This window comes from Rhinolophus sinicus, linkage group LG10 (genome assembly GCF_036562045.2).
Source record: "Rhinolophus sinicus isolate RSC01 linkage group LG10, ASM3656204v1, whole genome shotgun sequence".
NCBI lineage: Eukaryota > Metazoa > Chordata > Mammalia > Chiroptera > Rhinolophidae > Rhinolophus > Rhinolophus sinicus.
This window is the reverse complement of record NC_133759.1, coordinates 49129630-49151352: the sequence shown is the minus strand read 5'-3', so window position 1 is coordinate 49151352 and position 21723 is coordinate 49129630. Positions and strand designations below refer to the sequence as shown.

The following is a 21723-nucleotide window of genomic DNA, read 5'->3' as shown; positions in this document are numbered from 1 at the left end:
GGACCATGTCATACAAAATGTATGTATCTTTAAACACCAGACTCAGATCTGGTGAGGTGAGGTGCCTATGCTACCAGAGACGCGTGGGGACCACGATTGTCCAAGGGAATATGAAACAACATCTCATGTCCCCTCAAGGGTACATGCTCTCCAGATACAGCGGAGAGCACAGTTGTCATTTGTCTTCTGTTTCTTTTTGCCAAATGTATATGGTTAGTTAAAATCCCCAGAAGTTAAATATACAAAATAGAAAAAGCAGGCTGGTCTTGTTCTGGATGGTCTCACACACCTATAGAGACCGTTAGAGTGACGCCATTGGCACACGGGATAGGAAAGCACCTTTGTGAAACCCCCAGGTTAACACCCTCACTGACTGAGCTCTTTTTCCTGCTGAAATTCCACCATTGAGGTAACACTGTGATCCACAACTGCCCATCTGCTGGTTGGCATCCACTTGAGGAACTTACTAAAAACATGAATTACTGGGCCTCATCCTCAGAGATTCCAATGCTATAGGCATAGAGCAGGGCCCAAGTGTCCATATTTAAAAGGTCTCCCCAGGGAGTTCAGAATGGCTCATAGCTTGAGGAACCTCTGAATTAAGGCACTCAAAAGGCATCAGTAATATTAATATCTGTCATTGACACCCTAACACACAGGTTAACCAGATAAATAAATGTCAACTTGGAAAGCAAAGAAGAAATCAGCACAGACAATAAGCTTTGACAAGGGTGTGAACAGCACTGGAGGAATAGAGAAAGCTTCTGGGTGGCAATGAGGGCTCAGGGAGGAACTATAGAAACATAAACCATAACGGAGATGGCTGCAGGGCCACCACGGCTGACTTCACCGTTCTATGGAGGCTGGGCCCACCAAGTAACTCTGGCTCCATGGAAAACAGAAAGAAAGACACACGTTGCTCACAGAGGACAAAGCACACCTCACAATGAATCTTTTCCCTGAACATGTCAAACATGTCTTTACGGGCTTCTTCTCTCCTCCAAAAACGTTTCCCTTTGAGAACAAAGAAAGCCATACTATTCGGCTTTGGTGAACCAAAAAACACAAGGCTGAGAAACTATAGGTCGTGATGAGATTGAATCCACGTGGGCACTCATTTCAGAACAATCATCCAAGGACAGCACTGCATGGCTGGCATCCGCGGCAGCTTACCTTTCGATCGGGCCAATTGTATTTTGCGAAGATGGTATCATAGGTGTCCACGGCCCCATCGGTGATGAGCATGATGGCCTGGCTGCAGATGCTTCCCTGTCCCGTATGGTTGAACTGTGGAAAGAAAGAAGTTCAAAACAAACACATGTCAGAGAGCTCTGATTATCCACGAGACTTCAGAGGCAGAAGGTCCTGGGTTTAGGAAGCCTCTCCAAAGGAGAGCTCATCATCTGCAAGACCAAACCAGAACCTACACGATAAGCCTTTCCCCACACATGAATCACCAAATTTACTCTGACAACTTGGAATGAAATACAGACCACAGAAGGGATTTCTGAAAAACACACACCGGGTGGGAAGTGAGATTCTAGGCACATAACCTCTCTTACCGTCAAGTGTGGACAGCACTTCAGAATACAAGCCCAAAGGAGTTGGCACGACAACCTTTTAGGAACACATTATATGGGCAGCAGAATAGGTGCCAGGCAACGTCTCATTCAACATCTAAATGAGTCTGGTTTGGATGGGGCTAATGGGTACAAGCTGTACCATGTAACAAAATCAAGGGGGTTTCGGCCATATAGAGGAGAAAGTCAAGAACATGACAATTCAGATTAGAACCTTACAGCACTCTTTGTGGGGGGTTGGTTTTAAATGTGTATTTGTTAGTGTGTAACATTATGTATTAGTTTATATATGTTAGCATGTACAGTATGCTGAAGTTTCAAAATGATACCCTCCGGTGTATAAAACCCTACCTTTCTTCAACTTTCAGTTTTGCATAACATTTAAAAAAATCCCCGCCCTTGTGAGTGGCAGAAAAGGTGACCAGATTGCACTTGCCAGAGCTTTGTGTCCTTCCCTTAAATCAGGAATGAAGAATTCCCTTAATGAAGGCTATTAATGCTACACTTCAAAGCAACCCCCTGTCCTTCCAAAACCCTACAACTGCATGATAATGGCAAGGCATGGAAGCATGCAAAAAGTCTTTAACCTTCATAAGTGAGACTCCCTCCATTATAATCTGTGAAGTGTATTCATTTATTCTAAGCGCCCACACATTGATGGCAATGTAATGTACACAAATTTCTTCCCTCGTGTAGTTCATATTCTATTTGGAGAGACATATAAAGCAAAGTAAATAAGTAAATGATGTTATACGGTATGTTTGATAATAGTGATGCTAAGGGGGAAAAAAAGAAAGCAGATAAAGGAAATAAGAAATGGGGAGGGAGCAGCTTTAGAAAAAGCAGTCAGGGAATGCCTCACTGAGAAGGTGGCATTTGGGTAATACTCGAAGGAGGTGAGTATCTGGGGGAAGGACATCCCAGAGAAGGCAAACAAAACAGTACGTAAGGGGCACTGAGTGGGAATGTGGCAGCATGGTCAAACTGTTGACCATGAAACTGGGGAAGGATGGAAGTGCTTTTGAATTTGCTGTGGCGTTCTGATGAACCAGAGAGCTCACAGAACATTCGACTTGATGTTTAATCCTAGTCTCTATGTACAGAATTCTGATGTGGAGTTTGAAGGTGCCATAACATGAGCGAAGATTATAACTGGATGTATGGGATGGATGGATGGATGGATGGATGGATGGATGGATGGATGGATGGATGGAATGCCTTGTGGCCATATTGGGACAGATCAAAGTCAACTCAAAACATTCAAGGGTACCATGGTATAGTGGAAAGCACTCAATCCTATCCCATCACCACAAACTGTGTGGTGCCTGAGGTAAGTTCTCTTTTCAGTGTCCTTTTCTTCATTTATAAGATGGGAATACCATGCTTACATGGTTGTTATAACAAAGGCTAAATATTCATCATACACTGGGATACAAGTATAAACTTAATCTTTACTAGCCTCTGAAGTAGGTACTCTCATTACTCCCATTTTACAGGTGGGAAAACTGAGGCACAGGGAGCTTAGCTAAGTTGCCCAAGGTCACACAGCTGCTATCATAGCTGGAATTTGTACTCAGGACGTCCACCTCCAGAATCTACTCTCAGCCTCAGCACACTCTACTGCGCTCCCTATAAGGAGATGAAGGTCCTCGAGCAGACAGTGATATATGGTAGGTTTCCACAAATGTTCATTTCCTTCTCTTTCCTCTTCCTCTCTCTAATCTTTCCAGTGTTCCATGGTCACTTGGCAGACACCAGGGACACCACCGTGAGAGTAAATGAGGTTTCTTAAATTTTGTGCCCTAAGCACTTCCCTCACTTAAGTCCCGGTGCAGACAGCCATTCTTGCAACTCAGAGTGGGCAGGTGTCCTTAAATTAATGAACACAGATAGCCCATGACACACCACAAACCTTTCCACATAACTACTATTCTACTGTCTTTATCGATATAATTTACTATTCCAGAAAAACTCTTGCTGAGGAGGATAAAAATTACAAATAAGTTTATTGCTTATTCCAGGAACGTCCTGAAAAACCCATCAACTCTTAAGTAGAAAGCATCAAAGGGCAATTAATATTCTCAAAATTCTTTGAACCCATGATCTCAAAATCTTCCCCTAGCTGCATCCATCAATCCTACACTGTAATATTGGGATCCTTTCCCGATCTTAACCAGGCCTCTTCCCTCTAATCCACCCTGAAAGACCCGCCTTCAACTAGACCTCACAATCCCAATCCCAAGGACTTTGTCCTTTCCACACTGACACAGTACTAAGACTCTGTCGTCATAATGCATGTTCTACCTTATTGCTGTAAGAGAAAGCAGCCTTGTAGCCTTGTCTTATCAACAGGCTGTTCTGGAGATATTTTGGGGAGCCTGCATTCGACAAAACCTTCCCAGTTGCTGCATAAATCCAGCAGTGGGCCACTGAATAAAGGTGATCTATGCTTCAGGTCCCAGAGACTGCAGAAGGTGAAAAACTCAGGACACAGTGAGAGAGAAAGAGAGGGGGGGGGAGGGAGAGAGGGAGGGAGGGAGGGAGGGAGGGAGGGAGGGAGGAGAGAGAGAGAGAGAGAGAGAGAGAGAGAGAGAGAGAGAGAATGTGTTTGTGTATTTGAGAAATAACTTTTTATTTCACAAAACAGTTGCGTGAGTTCATGCAACTCATTTGAAAACATCCCAGAGAAACTCTCTCTAACAAAAGGCAAGAAAGAGGGGGAAATGAAGATATCTGAGTAACGCAGACTGGGAAAAACGGGCTGCCTAGAGCTGTTTATTTAAAAACATCACTTTCCTCCCCGGCTAAGTCCTTGGTATTCTCTGCAGCAATCTGCAGTTGGAGAATTTTGAAGAATGCAATTAAATTCAAATGCTTTGATGAGTAATATCTCTTCTCTTCATATTTGTCTAGAACTTTTTTTATTGAATAGCAAGAGTGATGAAAGTGTTTTCCATAATAATAACAATGACAAGGGCCTGATGATGAACTGCAATTAGCTCAGTGATTCATCAGTTAGCAGCAACAATTTCAATGCATCCTGACATTTAAAGCATTTGGTTGTGATTAACAGTCTTTGAAATGTCACCAAATTTTATTTAATTGGCTAAGAAAAATTTTTAAAAGGTAATCACTGCAAAGATCATATTCATCACCAAAAAAGATAATTGCAGTTGTCACATGACAAGGTAGACGCTAACTACTGTAGCAAGCTGGCTCTGTGTTCTTACAGAGTCTAATGAATGCAGCCGAGATCAATAGCCAGAAGGGTCTCAGAAGTCTATTTGAATGCTCCTTTCAAAGTTGTTTGGACAATAACGGCAAGCCTTTAGTCATCTGAGCAAATACTGAAGCTGAAATGCAGGTAGTGGCAAAACGGAATTAACTTCATTTAGTTATAGTAATCTCTAAACCACTCTAAGTTCCAGCCACAATCAAAATTTCGTGTGTGTGTGTGTGTGTGTGTGTGAGAGAGAGAGAGAGAGAGAGAGAGAGAGAGAGAGAGAGAGAGAGAGAGAGAGATTGTATATTTGAGAAATAACTTTTTTTTCCGCATTGGCTTACAAAGGCAGGAAGAGAACTCTATCACTGAAAGGTCATATTGGTGAAGTGGAAAATAGCTAAAGCTTCATTTTCATGGGAGATTAACCATCTCTGCGTTGTTTCAAACTGTTTGGCTATTTACAAGCCCAATGGCAAGAGATAGGATGGAAATGTTTCTCTCCTTGGGATGAATGTGCACTAAAAAAATAGGGTGTCAACTATCAACAATCTCAAGCAGGGACATTTTGTCACATTTTTTGATCCTTCTGTTTCTTGCTTTCCAGAATTTATATTCTGCCCATAACATTTTCTGATTGGCTAAGCCCCAGAGGTGTTTTTACAGGTGAAGGCAGAGCAGGTAGGTTATATGGAAGGTTTCCCGGGTTCAAAACTACGCTCTCACCAGGATTAAAGGAAGAAAATACACCATGTGTTGGTGATTCTCTGGATCTTCGGGGTGTTGGGAGCGTAACCTGGCCTCTCAGAGTCGGGCCTAGATATGATCCCTGAAGCTGTGCTCTTTGAACTGTGTCTTTTACATGATTCAAATCCTGAGATTACGACATGGTATAAAGCGTTCCTGGGTCAGTAATTTGAGGATGGGTATCAACGCATTCTGAAAGGGTTGTTCACCACAGGGCTTCCAGGCCTTTACTATGTACAAGGGCATCATGCGTCTCCCCACCTGACCGCAGCACCTACGTGGGAGTCGCGTGGCAAACCAGCATTCAAATGGACACGCAATGGGAAACACTGGCGTAGGGATAGCTGAAAGCAAAACTGGTAAGTGGAAGGGATGGGGAGAGAAAAGATACATGGCCAGGAAAAGAGAGAAGAAGACAAGGGAAGCAGCTGTTCCTGAGGCCTTGGGCAGGGAGTAGGGTGAAAGCATCTGGAGTCGGAGCTGCTCCCAGAAACCACAGGCAGCCTCACAAGAGGTGAGCCGCCTGGTGTTTCCTTGGTCACAGAGATGGCACTTCCCACCCAGCCCGGCACTGCTGAGAGCGGGCTGGCACCCTTCACCATGCTGAGTTCTCAGTCCCACTCTACCAGGTGACAGACTTCATGTGACAGCGATGTGACAGCTCTTCAGGGACCCACACTTACTTGGCTTATTGCTCTGCTGTCACTCTCTTAAAATTCTTAGTAACTTTCAAGCCAGGAGCCTGCCTTTTCCTTTTGCACTGGGCCTCACAAATTATGTGGCCAATTCTGGGTCTATTCCTATCCTCATTTTACAGAAGAGGAAAATAAAGGTGAAACTGAGCATAGTTCTCTCAAGGCCACAGATAGAATCCAGCTTCTCAGCCCAGCCTGCCTGACGCCAGGGACCACAGACTTAACCCCACGGCGAACGTCTTCTAACTGCCACTCCTTCACCAGCTCTGCCAAGGAGTGGGGAAACAGAAATTCACTGCAGGCAGATTTCCAGACAAGTAGCCTCCCCCTACTCTAGACACTATCGGCTTTTGAGATAAAAAGAGCCAATTTTCCAGTTGGGAAAAGCCCTCTCAGTATTGCCCCCTAGAAAGAGCCTGCTGAGACACAGAGCTTGGCGTCTCCAAGCCCTGAGGAGGCACCTATCCAGGGTTCAATCAGAATTTGAAGGTCTAGCTTGGCCCTTTGCTTAGGCCAGCTAAGTTTATAAATTATTAATAAGCTGTTAAGAGGAATGTGCTGTCCTAGACACTGAGGCCTACATGAATGTTAATTACCAGTAGCCGACAGCCCCTTGGAGTGAGGTGAGAGGGAACGGCCTCAGGTTTATATTGAGGAAGCTGGTGTGGCACCTTCCCTCCCTTTGTTTCTCTGCTTTGCCATCATGGCACTGGCTCAGGGCTGAGACCTACGTGGCCTTCTGGGTACCAACAGATTTTCTCGGTAAAAGAGAGACTAGAATCAGGTCCTACCCTTAGCTTGAGAGGCCAATGTCGCTGACTAAGAACAACTCGAGTTTTGGAGTCAGGAAAACTGACCACCACCTATGACCCATGCAATGGTGGGGAATGCTCCCCTGCAAACTGACAACAGCCTGCCCCGCAGAGCCGCCTGGTGACTCAGTGCAGTGAGGCTTCTGCACATACATCGAGCTGGGCTCCCAGCTCCTGCGACACCTCAGCGTAATGATTGCTCCCTTTACTGCCTGTTTGCTCTCAGCCTCAATCCCATGCCTTTTCCCTACAGACCACATTTCCCAGGCTCCCCAACAGTTTTGACAAGGTTCACCTGAAGGAGAACACTGGAGGACACAAGCAAGAAGCCAAGGTATTTCTCCATTTCTCTCTGCTTTAGGGGTGGGGGTCTTTTCTGGCAATGGCTGCATCTCCTCCACGGTGCTGGCTTCCATGGGAACAGGCCCTGCCCTCCATGATCCCAGCTCTTGCTGGGCAGCCCCCTCCGTGGTTCTGTACCCATCTGGATGGCCACAGCGAGGAGGCTCTGACGGAGTCCCTCCCTCCTGCCACAGACAGGAGCTGCCTCCAGCCAGCACTAATCTGTGGATTGTTTCATTCCCTGTTTGGCTTTTCAGCTTTCTATCCCCTGTGCAACCAATTTCCTGAATTAAACTCCTGCTGTTTGAAATACCTAGAGTGGTTTCTATTTCTCTGCTCCTTAACATCTTAACTGCTGGCCCAAGCCACCATTATAATTGAATGGCCTTCCTGATACTGTCCCTGCCCTTCTACAGTTGCTTCTAAATACAGCAGCCAGCCAAATGCTGCTAAAACCCAGCTTGGATCATGTCATTCTCTGCTCAGACTCTAGTGACTTTCCAACCAGCGCAGAGCGAGAGCCAAAGTCCTCACATGGCTCCCCATGATCCGGCACCGCTACTGTCAGGATCTCATTCCCGAGCACTCTCTCTCTGCCCCACCTTGCTCCTGGTAGACTGGGCTCCTTGCTGCACTGCACATATGCCAAACATCCCTGCCTCAGGGCCTTTGCATTTGTTGTTCCTCTTTCTGGAAACTCTCCCTCAAGATAGCCACATGGCTGCTCCCTCACTTCCTTTAGGTCTCTACTCCAACATCAGCTCATCAGAGATTTTCCCTGGGTCGCTGTATAAAGCAACAACTCCTTACATGCTGAAACAATGGTGCTATTGTTCTCCATCAGACTACTCACTTCATCTGCCTCTTCTCATTAGAACGGGGCTCAGCAAACTTCTGTAAAAGGCCACATAGTAAATATTTTAAGTTTTATAGGCCATGTGGTCTCCACTGCAACTAATCAACCCTGCCACTGCAGTGAAAAGCAGCCATGGACAACACATACTCAGGTGGGCATGGCTACATTCCAATAAACATTTACAAAAACAGGATGCAGGCTGGGTTTGGCTCACAGGCCATAATTTGCTGACCTTTGCACTAGAACGTAAGGTCCTGTAAGGCAAACACTTTGCCTATTCTGTTCTCTGGTGTATCCCCAGTGCCTGACATTAAAAAGCACACGATATATACTAGCTAATTAAATGATACAGAACCTGCATTGATAAAGTTAGTCATTATTTTTCCTGCTACCCTCCCAGAGTAACAAGAACACAAAAGCACATGCTACTCGAAGCTTAACATAACTGGATTCAAGGGGAAGAATCACCAGGCTAGGACTCCCCAATGTATTTCATGGGATGTTAACAGGTACTACTTGAGAAATGCATTTCTGTTCAAAGTGTGAGAAACAGGAGGTTAAGAGCAGTTGTTCCTGCAGTACTTATTGGAGACTTAAATATGCTACTGCGTGTTGTCCAAGGGGCTGAAAGAGAGGGAAAGATAGGAATAGCACTCTCTAAACATACTGCACAGAGAAACCCTTCACCCTTGCAACATGATCACATTCAGGGATTCAGTGTGACACCCAATGAGAAATGGATCTACTCTATGAAGACACTGAGAGTTTCTTCGGTGAAAACAAATCTGCATTAGAAGGTGTCCAAGTGTTAAGATGCTGATGGCCCCGGAGTCCATGAGTATGGCAGAGAAGTCCCCTGACCAGACGGCACCCTCAAGTCTGCCCAGCAGGGGGCTGGTCTCGCCTCACTGGCTGGACGTGGTGCCCCAGATGTTGTAAATGGCCAGCTTCACCCTGCCATCCCGTGCTTGTGGGTACTGCTCAGTGATCGCCAAGGCTAATAATAACAACACTATTCAGCAACTAGAAAAATAACCCTATCTAGTCTGCTGGACACGAGAAAGGCAAATCAAAGAGGGGCTTACATCGCTGAGAATGTTGAAGGCCTCGTTCAGAGCTATATCCAGCATTCCGATTCCTTTGGCAAAAAGTTTGTCCAGGTGTTCCCTGAAGTGCTGAAATAACAAAGCAGAAAATCCATTAGCATCTGTCCTGTTACTATGTGAAATGCCAACCTTGAATGAACAGGTGTATGCTAACAGAAGGCCAATGAACCTAAGACCCAAATGGTCATAATTTGGTTTTTCCTTCAAAATTTAAAATGAAAGACACATTCAATGTAAAATTTACCTTCCATATGCATTTCTTTTAGCTTTGATTAGATTGTAGAAAAAAAATTGTTGAATTCTGGTGAAAAGCACAGAATTCATCTAAAAATCCCTGCTTTCTTTTCCAGTTTCATCTCCCATGACTCTCTCCCCTTCTATTACATATTTTCCCATTCTTGATTGCTTTTAGGACTCAGTGCATGCTCCCCTTTCTACAAACCCACTCTCCATCCATTCTCTGGCTCCCCTGCCAGGCTCCCTCCCACCTATTTTGGGGACTCAGTTTGAACACCATCCCCTTCCTGCCCGAAAAGCCTTCCCAGACCACCTGCCCTACAGACTGGCTTAGAATGCTTCATTGGGACCCTCTGCTACATCCCATGCTCAGATCACCATGTACTTAGCACTCCAGGCATGTTATCTGCCTGATTAGATTCTGTCCCTACTCAAGACTGTGACATCTCTAAGACCGGGTATGTCTGGTTGCCCACTCTGTCTGTCTCCCATGACTACCACATATCTGATATACAGAAGGTACTCACATATCCAAAGAGCAAGGATAAAAACTAGATCACAACATGAGAGTTGTGATTATACAAATGAGACACAGGCTAGAAATCAGAAGAGATTCGAGGAACAAGAGAAATGGAAGCGAGTCTCTTCAGAACTAGTCTAAGGCCCTTCTGACTATGTTGGTTCCACAGAAGCCCCACATCTGCTGGAGAGTAAAGGGGACAAAAGAAAGTACCGTGAAACCCCACACATTTCTGCTTCCAACCAGGGGGCAAGAGCAAGTCCAGGCACATGCCCAGGGATGTGTGAGTGTGTGCAGTGTCCACTGACCCAAAGCCCATGTCCACAGTGACACAGCTGCCTGGCATGATTTTCCAATTGATCTATTCCAAAACCACTTCTTTTCCATGGAAATGCCCTATTCTCTCCCCAAGGCATCCATACCCGTGTCTGCTGGGTTAACTGGCAGGAGGAGTCACCAGGAGAGAGAGGAGCAGGAAGCGTGGGCTCACTCATCAGAGACATTGCCGGTGATTTCTGGCCTGGGAGTGGCTTTCTTTCTCTTACGATGCCCTGGGAACCAACGGTGCCCCAAGCATGCCATCATCGTTTAGATGATGCATCTCGTTGTAGACTCAGAACAGGTCATCAAGACCGATCCTAGGGCATGGCTTCTGGTCCTAAGATATGGTTTTGCCTGGGCCCCCTCAGGAGGCATCAGTGGCTGCTGGTCATGGGCGTGGGCTGCAGGCTTGCTGGTAAACTGGACTGGAGTTTGGGGGGACTCCTCACAGTGCTTCAGCTTTAATGACACCCAGGCCTAACACGAGTCAAGGCTGGAGTTGATCTGTCACATTGGGAATATTCATACAGCCCACAAGACCCTTCCCTGGCCCAACCCTCCCTCATAGTAACCACAGGCTGGTGTTCACCGCAGCAGCCACAGTTATCAAAGCTGGCTCTACGGCAGATGCCTAACAAATACCAGGCCAGTAAGTCTTCCAACAGCCACCTTTCAGAGGGGAGACTGAGGCTCAGCACTGTGTTCACACACCTCCCAACTGCCTGGACCAGGGCCCACCCAGCTCAGCTGCATCCACTCTAATACCCTCCTTCTTTCCATAATACACCTGCTTTTTTTTTTTTTTTGGTGGGGGGAGTACCTTGTATGCCAGGCACTAGCCATGAGCTTGATATACACCTGGCCAGGCTGGTCTATGTCCTAAGAAATGCTTTTTCTTAATTTCTGTGCTGGGCTGTGTCTGAGGCTACAGGCGATTATCAATTGCTGGAGCGATGGAGGCGAGGAATGCTAAAGGTCAGAGAAGCAGGCAAACCGCAGAGCCAGGAACCAAACCTTCTGCTTCTCTGTTCTTCCTGCCTGACGCCCAAGGCCGAGCAGCATACTAAGCACAGGGCGGGTCCTCCATGAGCACTTGGTGAGCAAATCCAGGCAGTTAACTGAATGTGAGGAAGCCTGGGGTCCCGGCTGTGGGTGGCCGGAGGAGATCAGGACAGATCAGTCTGCCTTCACCAAGGACAACTTCCCTGGGAAACCTGACTGTGGATGAGTGTTGACCACCGAGAAAACTTAGATCAGCCAGCGGCACCCCACACATCCCACAGGACACAGGCCATGATGAAACACCCATCACACAGCTTGCAGAGAGGCTGGTCTTTAACCAGCCCCAGGCTCACATGGCAGTGATCAGACCCTGCCTCGACAAGTTCATTCTATTCATCTGATGTCATTTCTGTCAACTGCATTTAATTGTGTCAGTCACACAAGTTTACACAGTATTTTTTTTTAAGAACACAGAAACCCCATTTAATTTTTCTTTTAATCCATGTGTAGCTGTGTGTCACGTGGAGAAAGGCCCTTCAGGCAATGGTTGCTTTTATTGTTGGGCATTTAAGAGTAAAATGTAACAACATGTCATAGACTTCCCCTCGATTCACTTTTATAACAAGGTCAGTGGTGATTCTGTTTTTTCCTGGTACAAATCTGGTCCATATATTACATGGAAAAAATACTTCCTCAGGTTAAGAGTTTCCAAACGATATCACAGATGAAGAACTCTTTCTCTGTTTCTTTCTCTCCAGTCTCCCTTGTGCCCAAACTCCCTTTTCTCCTGCTCCCTAACTTGGTCTTCTAGGCTGCACTTAACTCTCAGCCCAACTCTCTTACCCAAAACCGGATCTTGCCATCCAGGGAACATCCTCCCATGATGTGACTACTAAGAACTGCTTTGTTCACTACGGTAGCCATGAGCTACGTGTAACTCTTTACATTAAATTTAATTAAAATTACCTCAAATGAAAAACTCGTTCCTCAGTCTCAGTAGCCACATTTCAAGCACTCAGTCGCCGCGTATGGCTCGTGGCTACTGCGTTGGACAGTGGAGATTAAAGAGCATCTCCAGCAAGGCAGAAATTTCCGTTGGATAGTGCTGACCTAGAGACGTGAGGGCTCAACTGGACCTTCCTCCTCACCAAGCCACTGACCAACGGTCAGTCCGAGGAAACTCTAAGGCTTGTTATACCCAGTGGATACATGTGATTTTTGCTTGTCCAACATCCAGTCCTCTTCTGATTTCCCTTCTGTCCCACTGCCCAGAATTTATATGATTTGGGGAAGGCTAACCTCTTTCTCCCTCCTTCCCAGATCAAGGGGTAGGCCCATTTATCAGGCCTGTCCAATCTGTGAATTCCATACCATTGGCCACAGTCAGCCATGGGCACATGAGCCAACCCCTGAGCTTCTGCTGAAATGTGGGGAAGAAGACTCTCTCTCTACCGAGATTACTGAGCAGTCAGGAAGGAAGCTTGGTGCTATTACACAGGAAGAGCTCATCTGAATAAAGGTAATAGCCAAGCAGAAAAAAGCCCACAATGGAAGGGGCAAGACAGAATCATGACAACATGATTTGAGCCTCTGAATCCAGCCATATTTAGCTTTTTCAGGCAAGTGGGCCAATAAATTTGCTTCTTTGTCTGACCAAGTTTAGCTGGATTTGGCCCACTTAATGGAAAGGACCTTGATGACCATGACCATCACCATGACCCCGGCTGAGACAATACCTTCCCCAAACGCCCCCTGCATTACAAGGATCCTCCCAAGCTCAGGTATGCTCTCGCGCTCCTCGCCTTCCCGACCACCGTCATTGCAACTGCCTGGTTTTCACACACTGTAGGAAATGCCTATGGCAAGGCACTTCCTACCCAGTGTGCTGCACGGGCATATGGATTTAACAGCAGTGCTTTCACCACCATGGCACCGAGTCACCCGCTGAAGAGGAATCCTAACTGTGTGCACTCCGAGGGCGGTGTCTGGAAGGAACGAAGGGGCCTGGCTGACTGCCCCACAGCCTCCTCACCAACACAGATTTCGTTTTCTTGACTCCCAGTCGTACCTGTTCTCAGATTCAAAAACTGTTATATTTAATGCAATCATAGTATAACCATTGTGTGTAAGCAATTGGTATATAGACCCCATGGACTCTGGGAGAAAAAAACTGAACTAGGATTAAGGAGACTGAATTCTAGTTCTGCTTATACCATTTACCAACTATGAAACCCTGAAGGCAAGTAGCTTTGGCTTTCAGGCCTCAGTTTTGCCCCCTGTAAAATGGGAATGGGAAAGCTCCTGCAGAGGGGTGGAACAGAGAGGGCACCAGTGCCTCCAAGCAGCAGGCAGAATGGGTGGTCTGAATTCCAAGTCCTGACCTACCACTTACCCTCTCTGTCAGTCCGGGTAAGAGACTTCCTTCATTTGTGCCCTCATTTTCCTCCTAATGCAAGAGGGATTGAACTGACCTCTCACTAATATTACAGGAAAAAAGAAATCATCTGAAAGAACCATGATGGCAGGAAAATGAGAGACTATTTTAATTTCATATTCACTAAAACAAGTATTTAAAAAAAAATCCTACAAAATTATACATCAAACATCTTCTATGCCAACTTCCTTACTTGCAACTTTACAATCTAATACACCTTGAAAAATGACTTATTTTGCCCTTCAAAGTCCAGGTTTTATTAAATGGAGAGAGGCACGTGGTTGATTTCACTGACACCAAGCCCTGCGTGTCTTCCAGAGTAAGCTACAGAGAACAGAAGATTGCCCAAGCCAGGAAGACACTCCTCAACAACTGTGTGCCAGAAGGTGGCCCGTTTTCATTATTTTTCTAAATTAAAATAAACAATTTATTGGAAGTGGTGACAGTTCCATTTTATTATTAAACTTCAATAAAGGAGGAGGAGGGTGGCTTTTTATCTTTGCTTCAGGCACTCATGAAGCATATGCGGCTGCCCGGGAAAAGGCCTTGCTTCCAAAGCAATTAAGGCCGCTTAATGCCTGGGGAGATGAACCAACACACGCACCACGGCTTCCTGTGCCCCAGTGCCAGCAGGCACAGTGAGTCCGCTTATCTCTGTGAAACACTCACAACATCCAGGACAGCAGAGGGTCCCGGTGAAATAACCCTCTCCCTCCACCAGCATTTGATTTAGTTGAATCAATAGTGATAAGTCACTCTGCGATAATAGCAATCATGTTTGTTTCCTGTCTGTATAATTATAATGAATGTATGAGTCCTCCCCAGTAAGAGCAGGGGATTAATATGAAAGCAGACATCAGGACACAAACCCATCCCCCACCCACATAGCCCCTGAGAACCGGGGGGCCTTGCTGGGGCTATCTGCGGGGGGAAGGCTAACAGCCACTTTCTCAGTGATGCCCATCTAGCCATTCCAGTTCAGCAGATCTGAATTTTGTGCCTACTGGATGCGGACAATGGTCACTGCAGCACCTCAGCCTCGGGAAGGCTTTCGGAAACTGCCACCCCCAAGTCCTCCAATGGCAGCCAACGCTGGCTGAATGACAGCTAGATGCCAGCCACTGTGTGCTTTTCATGCAATGTCTCACTTGATCCTCCTAACACCCCTCAAAAACAGGTACTATTATGTTCCTGTTTTATATAAAGCAAACGGAGACTCAGAACGGAGCAATATTTGTCCACGCTGGCAGGGCAAGTAGGAGGAAGGTGGGTTTCGAAGTGCTGAGCTCCATATCTGAACCCCTATGCAACACAGCCCCTCCCAACACCCAGGGCACAGCGCTCAGAATTTCTGGTAAAGTACAGCAGACAGGGGCACAGACTCGGGGGGCCACGTGCAAAGCCACGATCCCACTCAGGGCTGGCTTCACCGGCGTGTGACCTATGCAGCTGCACAGGGGCCCATGACCAGAAGGTCTCCATGCTTCCTTTAATAGTTTACTGTCACTGTCTTGAAATTCTTAACACTTTTGCTTTGGAATTTGTGATTTGTAAAGGCAGTCCATTAGAACAAGAGCATGTGTGTGAACAAAGGCGGTAAGGGAGGGAGGCATGTCCCCGGATCCTATTCAGGTGTTTATCAGTGCAGACATTCCTAAAACGTGCTTGACTTTATGAGGTTACTTTGCACTGTGGCTGTCAGGTCACAAACTAAAATGAAGGAGCAAAGGTAAGAATCCCCTACAGAGGCTGTCCAATTTTCAGCTCTGTCAGTAACAGACGTGGAACCACTTGCCTTCCCCTAAAACAGGGATATTGCTCACAGCAGTTACGTCCGCCTGAAGAGACGAGCAATGTCCCATTGATCATGTCCATTTCATTCTGATGTAAAACTCCTCATTGAAACTTTCAAATAAGCCTTCACAATTCTCTGTGAGAGGTCCCACTGCCCCTGAGTGCCAAACCCAAACTGTAGAGGCTCATTTATCGGAGACTCAGAGGGTGTCCACACCTGGCCTCTGATCTGACTGGGATACCAGGCCAGAGGATGATTCAATATAAACATGGACTCTTTCTCCTGGCATCCCCTTCCCAACCCCAACCCTGGATGACTCCCCCGGGCTCCAGTTCAGTCTGAGAAATCTGCTGGCTGAATTTTACTGTATCTTTTGGGCATATACAATAGGGACCCAGGGCAATGCCCAGTCAACGCACTTTATAGGAAAGACACAAATCTTGTGACATTGCTTCTTCAAAGCCTGGCCTCCAGTTAATCAGACTCTCATTTGTTTCCAGTGGGGAAAGTAGGCAGGGACATGGTGTTTCTCAAACATAAAAACAGAATGGCCCAAGAAAGCTGGTATGAAAGAGTCAGGCCCAGATGTTTGCAATTTGGGAGAGAAAGTACAGACCCTGATAGAACCTTGTCTGAGCCAGTCCCCGTTTCTCCTTAATGTTGTCTATAACAAATTGAAGTGTCTGAAGGTAGCAGCTGTTTAATGCTAATGCCAAATTAGAGACATGATAGATCTCCTGGATGTGAACACTGAATGTTATTTCATACCAGGTAGTCAGATTAGCTACAACCTCATTGCGATGGCAAGAACACTAATTATGCCATGTAAGATGGTGGTGATGACTCCGGAATTGGAGATTCTCTGCAATCAGGAAATAGCTAACGTGGAACGGGCACCTCTGCCAAAGCGGTCCATGGTGGGGCAAAGCTGGGTCCAGGAGGTCTCACTGCCATCTCGAATTCGCTCATTGTCCTCCTCGTGGGGTGTCTGAAGAGCCAGCTCTGTGAACCTGTGAGACACCGAGGAACGCCACGGCCCAGAAACGTCTGCTTTGTGTCTTGGCTCGCTGCGAGGGCATGTGTGTAAATAGCAGGCCTCACCCTTCATGTCTTTCTGACATTTCTGAAGGTCCAAGTTCTCTTTTATAAACTTTATGAAAACCTTGATTTGATTCAATTTTATTTCTTGGAGGAAGAATGCTTTCATCAGCTGTGGTATACGCGAGCAGTCAGGAGTCACCGTTTCAGTTAATTCTAAACACGGTGCCAAGCTCTGTAGAAGTTTCGACTTCGAAGAGATGTGTATTTATAATCAGATCCAGGAAGAATGGAATGCAGACGCAGCCCTGTGGATGCCGTGGGCTTGTCTTCACCAAACCACCCCTTCATAGTCGGGCTGACAGCCCTTTGCACCCAAATGCAAAGCTACAGCCCAGCATGGAAGGTGCTAGGTGCTAAGGGCATGCCTTTGGAGCAGGGTCCCTACATTTGCCCATTCAGTGGCGGAAACATTCATTTCCAGGACAGCTTGGCAAAGACGTGTGACCCATGCTAAATTAGAACTTTTTTCTGTATGATCACTTGGAAGATTTGGATTATTTTCAATTACGATATACTTGTTTCAATGATCTCTGTCTTTTGCCAAATTAATTACATATGGGTATTGAACTTAATTGTCTAAATTTCTTCTGACCTCATTCAAGTCTGTAAATAAGCAAATACACTGTATGACTCTGATTTTTTTTTTCTTTTTTAGGGCTATAGCAACATTTATTTGACCAATCACCTACTGATGAAAATTTAGGTTTTCAGTGTCTTATTTTTTCCAGCCATTTCTACAGTAAACATCTTTGTACACACATCGGGGTGTCACAGTGCATATGTATAGTAATGTCAGGACAATGACTTCCTAGAAGGGAAATTATTGGGTCAATAACCTCTTCATTTATACCATGCAGAGTTACTGCGAGAATTTAATGAGACAATTCAAAGTCCAGCATATGGTAAGCACTCAGTAAAGGTTAGGTCTTATTAGCAGGGCACCAAAAGCACTGTATTTTGAGCCTATTAAAGTATCCACATAGAAATTCTAAAATCAAAAACCAAAACAGCCACACACCCTCCCCCCAACACACACACACACAACTCTACATATAGCAAAAGGAGAGCTATTGGTTCCTAAGGAAAGACTGGGAATTCAGGTAGGGACCAGGGACTCAAAAATGCTCTCAGGGGCTGGGTCTCCCTGTGTCCAGCTCCTGGTTCTCTGTGTCTTTCATTCCACCTGTAGGCTCATGACCACAGAGCGGCCTACATCACTGGTCATACATGGTCCTGGCCTAGTCTGCCCAGTGGTCAGAGCTGGGGTTGCCAGACAAAATACAGGACACTTAATTCACTTTGAATTTCAGATAAAAACCAAATAATATACTAAAAGTTTATTATCTGAAATTCAGAGTTAATTGGGCATCCTGTTTATTTGTTTGTTTTGCTAAATTTGGCAACTCTACACCAGACCAATGTCAACAATATGTCTATCAGAAAAGTTCCCAGAAACGTTCTGATTTGCCCAGCTGAGGTTATGTGTCTGGGCCTGAACTAACCAGATGGCCAAAGAAGGGGGTCCTTGACTTACCCAGTCTAGATCATTCAGCCTACATGTGCCCATTTCTGAACTTGAGGTCAACAGCAAGAACTGGGAAAAATCCCACCTAACCTTCACCAAATGAATCTGCTAAGGACAGAGAGCTTTCATTGGCATGAGGAGGAAGGGGGGATGCTGAAAAGATAAAAACTATGAAACAGTCAACTTATAAGCAGCTTGTGGAAAAGCTGCAGCCTTTCACTGGCTTAGATCACATTCTCAGAAAAATGACACGGCCAGGGCAGCAAAGACACACACACACACACACACACACACACACACACACACACACACACACACACTTTTCCACATGGAGTCATTGCTTTACTTTGCAGCATGTTGAGCGGGGACACATGTAATAAGGAGATAAGAAACAAATGGCAGCTTTTCCCAGGAAAAAATCACCATATGATCTAAAATGTTAGAGAAAAGTGTGTCTAGAAAATAGGTGGTCCTGGGGAGGGTTTGAGGCCTAGCAGAAAGAGAGTGACTAAAACAAAAGAGAAGATGATACTGCTGAAAACTAGTATTTATTGGGTGCTGTCTCCACACCAGCTGTGGCCTGAACACCCATGAGTAGAGTTTCCTTCAAGCTTAACAACAAGGCAAGAGATATGGCACCCTCATTACCGTCATTTTATAAACGAAGAAATAGATTCAAAGGATTCACATCACTTGACAAGATCTCACAGCTAATAAATGGCAGAGCTGGGACTTAAATCCAAGCATCCTTTATCTAAAATATATACTTGCCCCTCCCCCATCAAAAAATTTTGTTATACAAAATGTCCATATCAACTCATGGCAAATCTTGTTTTACCAATATCCCACCACCACCTACTTCGTCTCCCCGTGGTAGCCAGCTCCCAAGATGGCCTCTAATGAGCCTCACCATCTGATATTCACAGCCTTGGGTAGGGCCCTCCCACACTGTGCCAGGGTTGGGCTCTGGGACCAACAAAAGACAAAGAAGTGATGGTATGCCACTTGCAAGATTAGGAGCTAAATGACTCTATGGTTTCCATCATGGCTGCTTTCCTGATCTCTGCTGGATAACTCAGTCTATGGGAAGCCAACTTTTTGGTTGGGAACCGTCCTCTGCAGGTGCCCATGCAGTGAGAAACTGAAGCTTCCAACTGACAGATATCAAGGAACTGAGATCTCTTGCCAACAGCCACATAAAGGAGATCAGCAGTAGGTCTTCCATCATAGTCAAGAGATCAGAAGACTGCAGACCTCAGCTATGTATTCAATGAAACCTCATGAAAGACCCTAAGACAGAACCACCCAGCTAAGCCACTCCGGAATTCCTGACCCTCGGAAACTCTGTGAGACGATCAATGTCTGTCATTAGCAGCTATCAAATTTGGGGAAATTTGTTCCACAATAATAGATAATTAATACATCTTCATCCACATTTGTTTTGAAGAACACCCCAGACATCATATTATTTCATCAGTGAACATGACCATATAATGTCTCTGAAAGATAAAGACTTTTACAAACAAATGCACGATACACATTTTATATTGTGTCAATCACAATCACACAGTTTGAACCAGGATCCAAACCAGGTTCATACATTGTGATTGGTTGAAGATTCTCTTAAGTCTTTCATTCTAGAGTTCCCTCTCTATTATTTTATTTATAATCTGTTGCTGAAGAAACAAATTTCTTTGTGATTAAGTGCCCAGAATCTGAATTTTGCTGACTGCATTCTTGAGGTGCTATATAACATGTTCCTCTGTCCCCTGTGTTTTAGTAAATAGATCAGAATCGGGCATGATAACAATGAGGTTTGACTACTTATGCATGCATGTATGTACGTAGGTAGGTATGTGTGTGGTATGTATGTATGTAGGTAGGTAGGTAGGCAGGTATATATTTGGCATTTACTCCATTTATGGTGCTATTACTTCTTTCAGACAAATGTCTGGTAGTCTCCTTGTGATCCCGGCAGCCATCGACGTTCAATGCCTAGGTTCATTAGCTCATTAGAAGTGACATATTAATTCTATCAGCCCTCTTTATTCGACGAAAAATTTCTAGAAATAGGAACTTCCCTCTTACAGTATTTAGTTATCTGAGGAACCATTTGTAGAGGAAAGTTGAATAAATGCTGGTTGTCCTTTGTCTATTTACTAGTTTTCAAGATAAAGATTGGTCCAAAGGTAACTAATGAGGGGACCCCTCCCTCTTTTCTTTTTTGTATCATCATGCTCTTATGGTATTTCTGCTTCACTTGTTTAGTGTCAGCAGGGATTATAGCATATATTATGTATTTCAATCTGTTGATAGTTTTGCTTTGAGGGGTATGTTCAATTTAACCCATGTTTGGATAGTGGGAGCCTCTTCTCTTCAGGTTTGTACCCACATCCTTTTATAGTAAGTAGTGAATAGATTCCAGCTGTCACAACAGACAAGCTATGCTGTGTTCATCTTGTTCATTTTCTTCCCCGACCTAGAATCGGGCATTTCTCCAAGAGCCCAGTGAAACCCCTATTATTAAACACTCCCAATGTAGAGCCTCTGTGTTTTCCTTGGGTACATATCTGGGAAATGAGGGGGAAGGACAAGCAGAAGAAAGAACACACTGAGGCCGATGGAAGGGGCAGAGAAGTAAACGGAAGTCTGAGCAGCTCCTCAAGAGCGTCAAACGTGGTGCGAATCATTCCATTTCTGTGATGGGCTGACAGGGAAATAAGGTAGGGAAATACTGCTAGACACAGGTCAGGAATTTATTCCAATAACAGGAAACATGGTAAAGGAAAGAAAGGTTGGAGTTAGATGAAGAGTTTGGTGAAAGAGGCAGGAGGTGTGTACTTTATAAGTCAGGCTCTAAGCTTGCTTAGGACCATAATGAGAATCCAAATTCCATCAGTCAGGAGGGGAATGGGCCTCCAAGGGCATCCATTCTATCCAACCCCCATCTGTGTTGTATGAAGTGAAGTCTGACTGTCTGAACCCCACATCTTCCATGTCATGGTCTCTGCTTTGCTTTTCCCATGGCACACATTTTATCCCAATCTTCTTAGCCTGCTGGCTTGTCTTCATTCATTAAGTCACCAAATATTGATTAGGAATCAATCAAATGTCAGGTACTATACCTGATCAACTGAAGAAAACCAGTTCTGGTCTCTGCCCACAGAGTTCATATGCCAACGGGGGGAGACAGACCACAGTCAATAAGCACACAGATACATTCAAGAGTAACAAGTGCCGTCAAGGAAAGGCTCATGGTACTTTGGGAGCATACAACAAAGGCCCTGAGGGAAGACCCAGAGATGAAATAGGCAATGGGAAGAGCACAGGGGCATGAGAGTGATAGGTAGAGAAACAGCACATGCCAAGGCCCTGTGGCAGGAGGAAACAGAGCACACGAAAATTACTCTGGTCCCTGAGAACAGAGCAC

At 45.3% G+C, this 21723-nt stretch overlaps 1 protein-coding gene across 3 annotated transcripts in view; it reads right to left on the bottom strand.

Annotated features, from left to right (window-relative positions):
- CACNA2D3 (calcium voltage-gated channel auxiliary subunit alpha2delta 3) overlaps nucleotides 1-21723 on the bottom strand; it is an 829919-nt gene that overhangs the window by 376800 nt on the left and 431396 nt on the right. For all 3 annotated transcript variants that reach the window (XR_002136724.2, XM_074313124.1, XM_074313125.1), the window contains exons 10-11: nucleotides 9338-9427; nucleotides 1174-1287 (exon numbers count right to left, since the gene is read on the bottom strand). Coding sequence is in view for 2 of the 3 variants with exons in the window: in XM_074313124.1 (XP_074169225.1) it covers nucleotides 1174-1287; nucleotides 9338-9427 (204 nt within the window). In the remaining variant the exon portion in view is untranslated. The remainder of the gene's footprint in view (nucleotides 1-1173; nucleotides 1288-9337; nucleotides 9428-21723) is intronic.